We start from the raw sequence: 8086 nt of genomic DNA on the forward strand, positions 1-8086 counted from the left end.
CCTACCATCATTTTGATGAATAATCAAGCTTTATATTTTATATATATCATTCATTATGCCTAAATTATAACTATCAAAGTATTCATTTGATCTTAATAAACAGCTCCCACAAGAAAGGACCCTTAAGCCAGGCAGTGGTGGTGCATGTCTTTAATCCCATCACTTGGGAAGCAGAGGCAGATGGATTTCTGAGTTTGAGGCCAGCCTGGTCTGAAGAGTGAGTTCCAGGTCAGCCAGGGCTATGCAGAGAAGCCCTGTCTCAAAACAAAACAAAACAAAACAAAACAAAACAAAACAAAACAAAACAAAACATGAAAGAAAGAAAGAAAGAAAGAAAGAAAGAAAGAAAGAAAGAAAGAAAGAAAGAAAGAAAGGAAGGAAGGAAGGAAGGAAGAAAAGAGGAAAGAAGGGACATACTTAATAGTATTGAAATTATTAAACATTTTATTGATTAGAACATCTATGATTAAAACTCACAGTTTATGTAGTATAATACAAAAATTAATAGGTATTTATATCACCATCAAATCATTGAAAATAAAACAGGCCTAACATGTATATATAACAGAGGAAAATTATCTTTTAGTGTGAATATATGTTTCTTCCTGTAGGTTCAATTTCTTAACTAAACATTTGGCAACCTGAGAAAATGTTTCTTGTTCAACTCTCATTCAATATTATTTAATCTCAGGTTCACATTGGAAAGATTCTTTAATCTTCTCTACGCCACATTATGAATCATAGACGAATTCATTTGTTGATTAGGAATTTAAGCCACCAGTTGAGAACATTCCACTTGATTGCATGAACCACCATGAAACCATTATTCTTTAGTACAAATACCATGGTATTTATATTTAATTGGTGATACTCTGCAAGCAAAAGAGTTAGAAGAAAAAATAAATATTTGAACTACCATTTTAAACAAATTGAGGATAATATAATTACTTTTTAATGAAAAATCATGAATATAATTTGGTGTGGGGTGCCTCAGTCACCCAATCTATAAGCAGCTGGACCACTCCTTCTCCCTACCCTTAAAGGGAATCCGTTCTCCAAAATGGGAAAAGTCAATTCATGGAACTAAAGGAATACAAGGTGAAGCGAGTCTAATTAAAGAGAATATGTGTGTGATTTTGCTAGCATTAACAACATAACTGCTCTGGACATGAAGGCTCAGTTCTGGTAACAAGGTGGAGAGAAAAAAGTAGATCACTACAGATGTCCCTCCATAGCTTTGGATCCAGTTGTGGTAAGTCTCAAAATTCTGTACTTAAGTTTCTTGCTCAAGTGTGGGAATTACCATTGAGCACCTAACTTAACTTTATGTGTCAACTAGACACAGCCAAAAATCACCTCATAGGGATGTCTTAAATGCACAAATCAGATGGATCTATGAACAGGACTAGGGAAAATTAAATAGTGTAGGAAACCACTGGGCATTGTATATGGCACAATTTTCTGGAAAACTGGTCCTAGGATCTGTATGAAATCAAGTTGAACATGAGTCTGTAAGTGAGCCAGCAAGCTATGTTCCTTCCTGGTTTCTGTTTCAATGTCCTGCTAGATTTCCTGACTTGACTTCTATCAATGATAGACTGTAACCTGTTAACTAAACTAAATCCTTTCTTTCCTGTGGTTGTTTTTCATGATGATATTTGCCATACCAACAAATGAAATTTGAACTTACAACATTACATTGGGTTAGTCTACTGGTTTCCTTTCATAAAGATCATGTATAATTAATCAATCAATACTGTGGAAGAGTATTCAGTAGAATCCTGCCAATAAGTCAATACAAAAACTACTAAAATCCAGAATAACGTCAAGGAAATTTACAAGTGGATACTTGAGTTTTCTTTAGTGAAAGTGGTTATGTTTTGGGTATGTCATATTTGTGTTATCAGAAACAGGATTTTTTCATCAGTTCTTCATAGTTTCCTCACTAATTTGAAAAAAGTTAATATTAAATCATGTGTTCTTACAATTGTTCTAGGCAGAAGTAACATGCATTGTAATATGTCATTTGATTATCTGCACAAACTGGGATCAGCGTTCTGGAGCAGTCAGATTCACTCTTATACAAGGTACAATTTGGCTGTGAAACATAAAAAGACAACAAAAAATAAATCAGATAATGATGTTTGCTAGAAAAATTTTACTTGATAAAATGATCCAATATTAAGTAACAAATATTAATATTGACTTACTACAATTCTACTTAAACATAATATGTTATTGATATATTTTTATGTCTGATGTTCCGAGACAATGTAAATAAGTGACTGTAATTACATAATTAGGCTATCATTCCCAAATTTCACATCATACTCAGATAAAATCTCCTACATTGTTTTTTATTGAGAGAAATAATACAACTTGATTATTTATTTGTAGTGCTATTACACTTCTTAATACCTTTACTGTATAGGTTATCACATATGTGAGTGTCTTTGCAAATTTATAATATATATGTAAACAGAGATAAAATTTATTATTGACAATTTTTGTAGACACAGACAACATTATGAAATTCAAATTTGTGTGTTATTTTTGTACTTTTTCAGAGTAAAGGTTCTTAACTTTTATAGAATATTCCAATGTCCTACTGTATCAAAACTGATGTTTAACCTAACTTAAAAGAGATATTTTTTATCACTTCCAGCCTTCCTTTCTAGGATAAATCATTCTACTTTAAACATATTTTTAAATGTAAAATGTAACTGTACAAAGTAAGGATTTTGTACATTAATAGAATCTATAAATAATGGAATATTTTAACTTATCTATAACATTAAGTAGTTTTATATTGTTGACAAGACTACTCTTCAACCTTTGTTTAATAATAAAACAAATATTTTTGGTTGCTTTGGTTGTTGCAATGTTGTCTTGTACATCTTGTTTGGTGACACTTCAAAAGCCAAAAGTTTACTCTTTAAATTTCCATATTAATCAGTATTCATTTACCACTTTTCTAAGACTCTCTGGACTTGCAACAGCAGACTCTGCAACTAATGGATAAAGAAAAGAAAAAATTCAGAAGATAGAAGTGTGATGGTTTGGCCAAAAGCCAGAGGATCTAAGGTTGATGTCCCATTTCCCTCAGAATTGCAAAAGAGAACCAAGTCACAAAAGTAGTTCTCTGATTTTATCATAGGCACTGTGGCATATGTGAACACATGCACACCTACAAATTATATGAGTAAGCAATATAAAAATGTTTAAAGAGAAAAATCTATAAACTGTGCTAAGAAGTATCCATAATACTGAAAGTGACCTATGTCAATTCATTACTCTTGTGATATTGGAGGCAAGGACATCTGTGTCACAGTACAAAAATAATATATTTACAGAGTGACTTCAAATATGGAAATGGCAGTTATTGATTATTTATTATATCTGAACCCTTGGTCCCACCCACAAGGGGCCTTTCCCCCTTGATCACTAATTGAGAAAATGCCTTACAGCTGGATCTCATGGAGGCATTTCCTCAACTGAAGCTCCTTTCTCTGTGGTAACTCCAGCTGTGTCAAGTTGACACAAAACTAGCCAGTACAATTGACCCCTTGTCAACTTCACACACAAACACATCACTAGTAAGCCTCAACCCTTACACTCTTATTTATCCCCAAGGTCTAAATAACTTTAAACATCCCACAGTCTTTACATATTCTTAAAATTTTAATCTCTTTAAAATATCCACCTCTTTTAAAATCCAAAGTCTTTTTACAATTAAAAGTCTCTTAACTGTGGGCTCCGCTAAAATAGTTTCTTCCTTCAAGAGGGAAAATAAAGACACCATGAACTTCTTTTCCTTACTATACCCTCTTGCTGGCACCTGTATGCTCTTGCACTGGATTGACACATGGGAATATATAGTTAAAGATTATAAAAATAATCTGAATGAATTATAAGAAAACAAAATAAGTATGTAGAATCAATTCAAGGTACAAATAGAAAAGTCTATTAATAGATTGCTGACAAAATAGAATCCAAACTAATAGTTTTCAACATTGATTTTAGAAAATGTCACTTCTAACTGATTAAGGAAACCACCCTTCAAGAAGATAATATAATGTAAGGCATATATTCACAAGGCAGATATATGCCTGTTCACAGAAATGAAAGTACTGCTAAATAAAAAGTCACAGATTTACCCCAACATAGTAATCACAGGTGACTTCAATACCCAGCTAACACCAAGAGACAAGTCATCCAGATCAAAGATAAACAAGGAAACACTGGAGCTTAAAAAAAAATGCAGAGAAAAAGTATCTAACACACATGGACAGAATATTTCACTCTGTAACTACAGAATAAACATTTTTGTCAAGCATGCTGAAACTCCTTAAAATAGATCATCACATGATAAGACAAAAAAATCTCAAAAATACAGCAAACTATAATTATTTTGCATATTCTATCTGACTACAACTGAATAACTCTACAGATCAACACTAAAGAGAGGAGGGCTCTTTCTGGGGAAAGGGCTTGTCAGTTAGGGGGTCTGTTCTCTAAGGAAGGGAGGCTTAAACTTGAACAAGTATGAGATATATAAGTCAATTGAAGGTTAGAAAGGGAAGAATCTATTTCTGTTTTGCTTTCAAATTTCTAACATTGATATTATCAACATGTAGAAAAGAAGGCATAGATTTCTCTGTGAATAATGTGTGTATGTTTGTGTGTGTGTGTCTGTGTGTATCTCTGTGTGTATGTACTTATGCACTTATGTGCACATGGCTCTTTTTATACAGCTGCATATGCATTTCTGCACTACTGGAGAACAGACCAAAAAATGGGTGTTATTTTTCAAATGTTATAAAACTTTTGTGTGTGGTGGGAGCATTGTAAAACACACACCTCAAATTCCCCCAAATGGAGCAGCATAGCTGGCCAGTGAGCCCCAGGAATGCTTCTATTTCTACTTTCCTTGAACTAGAATTGCAGGCTAATGGATTTCTAAGTGTTTATCCATACATGGGCTTTTTGTTGAAATTTTATAAATTCTGAGTATTTTTAAAGTATTCCCATGCTTTTCGAATACTGTGACTATATATGAAAATAACCGTGTCCTGCTTCTCGGTGATTACAGTTATAATTTTTTCATGGTATAGGTACCAGAACTTCTACAATAATGGTCAACAAGTAACAGAAGACATCTTTTAGGAAAATTGTCTACATCTAGCACTCAAAAAAGTATATATATATATTCAAAGATTAGTTTAAATTAGTATCAAAAATTAATTGAGAGTGTTAACTTATGAAAATGAACCCTTGTAAATCAATTGATTTGTCTCATAGAAAGCAATGTGTAAAAAGTAAAACATTAATATTCTGAAGAGATATTAAGATATTAATAACTTAGGTCTATCTAATACCTCACAATTAATGTGAAAACATTCAAAATATGTATATAGAAGAAAACCAGTGAGTTATCTCTCTTCACCAAATTTGACATTAGAAGATTCAATTTGAAAATATAGGACACTATAGGAGATAGTGTCATGGAACTTGAGGGCTGGAGGGACTCCTACTTCCCCCCATTCACTACATTTAACCACTACCTGAGCTGCAACATAGTATGAGGGTAAATACCTTCAATCAGTGTATAATAACGACAACAACAATATCAAAAATCCACTACATGTTTCATTTTCATTTACTGTTTTAAGAGACTTCCTTGCACTGCATTATCTCAGCTGACAGTAACTTTTTATGCTCAAACAGTCCTCATGATTCAGTCTTGTAAGTAGCTGGCATTATGGTCACAGAACCTTGTGATGTTTATACCACGCATTCTCATTCAATTCCCATCCTCAAGCTCTCTAGGAAGAATAAATAAAAAGCCATTCCGCATGTAATTTTCAAGGACTTTTATAACATGCTTCATTTCATTTCATTTCACTTGAGAAATTAAATATTCCCAAGGTCCATCCATTCTTGAACTGATGTGAATGCCTCCAGCATTACCTGACTTCTGGGGGGCGGGGGGTGAGCATTATAGGAAATTTTACTCACCAAAATAAGGAAGAAGTACCAAAGTCAGAATAAAAAGAAATTTGATCCATGTTGAGGACATTTTATCAAATCTGTGGAATAAATATTTAAAACCCTTTATAACACATTTCCAGCAAAAACCCCTTATAGATAAATGAACTACTCTATGCCTTTTCCCAGTGTTGCTAACTCTGCTAGACTGTTCCCTTGTTCTTCCTTGAAACCTCAAAATCAGCAAGACACAATCTGAGCACGGAATGACTTAGAGAATTGCAATGCTCATTGCACATCTAATAACTTATTACTTATCCTCCCAACCCTTGCCTTATCCAGGGGGCATCCAGCTTTTTTTGAAGGAAATATCCATAATAGAATCTCAGATTTTTCTTTTAAAAATCAGAAATAGTTCCCTTACAAATAAAGGACCTGGAAAAGTCCTTATGGCAATTCTACACTGTAGTGTAACTTCAGAGTGTCTCTACCCACCTACCTGAAAACAGAAATGAAGATGTACCAGCACTCTGTGCTTACTGTTTGTTCTTCTACCTCGTTACACATGATCGTTCAGCCCTTAAGCCCTTTTTATATCATTTTACTGAGGAATATGGGTGGAGATAATACAAATAGCCATGCACAGATAAAAGATAGGTATTCTCTGTTCTCACTGGGTCAGCTATGAACCTACTAATGAGACATAGCAATAGTTGTCCAGAAAAACTTCTGTTGATATAGGATGATTTGAAAGTTATCTGGATTTGTCTTATACTATGAAAAAGAAGAATGCAATGAGTAGTAAAAAATTCTGAGATGCAGAAGCTATACAGATAATTAGATTGAAAAGTACAAGAGTGGATACTTTACCCTTTCTTAGAAATGGGAACAAAACACCCATGGAAGGAGTTACAGAGACAAAATTTGGAGCTGTGACGAAAGGATGGACCATCTAGTGATTGCCATATGCAGGGATCCATCCCATAATCAGTTTCCAAATGCTGACACCATTGCATACACTAGCAAGATTTTGCTGAAAGGACCCAGATATAGCTCTCTCTTGTGAGACTATGCCGGGGCCTAGCAAAGACAGAAGTGGATGATCACAGTCAGCTATTGGATGGGCCACACGGCCCCCAATGGAGGAGTTAGAGAAATTACCCAAGGAGCTAAAGGAAACTGCAACCCTATAGGTGAAACAACAATATGAACTAACCAGTACTCCGGAGCTCTTGTCTCTAGCTGCATATGTATCAAAAGATGGCCTAGTCGGCCATCACTGCAAAGAGAGGCCCATTGGACTTGCAAACTTTATATGCCCCAGTACAGGGGAACGCCAGGGCCAAAAAGGGGGAGTGGGTGGGTAGGGGATTGGGGAGTGGGTATGGGGGACCTTTGGGATAGCATTGAAAATGTAAACGAGGAAAATACCTAATTTAAAAAAAAAAAAGAAAAGTACAAGAGAATGGAATCAAAAGACTTACATACTAGACAATCTCGAAATCCAGACAGGTAGATTTAATAAGCTATTTGGTATTCATCATATGTTTTGTGTGAGGTGCTTATAGTCATACAGAGTTATAGGCACTTACAGAGAGTGCTGCTATGATAACTTAAATCAGTTTCCAAATGGAACATTTGTACATCTATAGCACAAATTTAGACCAGGAGTAGACTTCAAGCATGAATGATGTCCAGATGAGGAGTCTTTCCCAGAGTCATATTTCACCACCAAGATGCTGTGTCTATTCACACACCACCCTAAAATTTGGTATGTTTGAGAAGCTCCCAAAAGTCTCTGATGGGGGGAGGGGAAGGGTGGAATCCTACAGGCAGCCTTGAGAAGGCTGGGGGACTCCTGAATGTATGAGAGATCAGGGAGGTGAGAGACTCTCAGGACTCAAGAGAGGGGCCTTAGTTGAAATGTCTACAGTGGTGAGAGGGACCTTGTAAAGCCCACCTCCAGCAGAAAGACAGGGCATCAAGTGAGGGATGGGGTTGCCATCCGACAGTCAAAACTCTGACCCATAATTGTTCCTGTCTGTAAGAATTACAGGAACAAAAATGTAGAAGAGCCTGAGAAAAAGGAGGGCCAGCA

General features: G+C 35.1%; 1 protein-coding gene across 1 annotated transcript; it reads right to left on the reverse strand.

The window, feature by feature from the left end:
* Positions 1 to 426: 426 nt before the first annotated feature.
* Positions 427 to 6555, reverse strand: Spink11 (serine peptidase inhibitor, Kazal type 11). The gene is made up of 5 exons (NM_001048217.4): positions 6488 to 6555; positions 6019 to 6089; positions 2968 to 3011; positions 1986 to 2098; positions 427 to 872 (listed from the first exon to the last, which is right to left on the reverse strand). The coding sequence occupies exons 2-5, from the start codon at positions 6077 to 6079 to the stop codon at positions 824 to 826; spliced, it is 267 nt and encodes an 88-aa protein (NP_001041682.3). The 5' UTR covers positions 6080 to 6089; positions 6488 to 6555; the 3' UTR covers positions 427 to 823.
* Between the last annotated feature and the right edge of the window lie 1531 nt (positions 6556 to 8086).

Source organism: Mus musculus, chromosome 18 (genome assembly GCF_000001635.26).
Source record: "Mus musculus strain C57BL/6J chromosome 18, GRCm38.p6 C57BL/6J".
Classification (NCBI taxonomy): domain Eukaryota; kingdom Metazoa; phylum Chordata; class Mammalia; order Rodentia; family Muridae; genus Mus; species Mus musculus.

What these genes read in the sequence shown, in the direction of transcription:
- Spink11 (NM_001048217.4), bottom strand. Translation starts at nt 6,079, where the DNA reads ATGTCCTCAACATGGATCAAATTTCTTTTTATTCTGACTTTGGTACTT. An exon ending in GGTACTTCTTCCTTATTTTG is followed by an intron (nt 3,012 to 6,018) that starts GTGAGTAAAATT and finishes TTTATCCATTAG; the next exon opens with TTGCAGAGTCTGCTGTTGCA. An exon ending in CAGAGAGTCTTAGAAAAGTG is followed by an intron (nt 2,099 to 2,967) that starts GTAAATGAATAC and finishes TATGTTTCACAG; the next exon opens with CCAAATTGTACCTTGTATAA.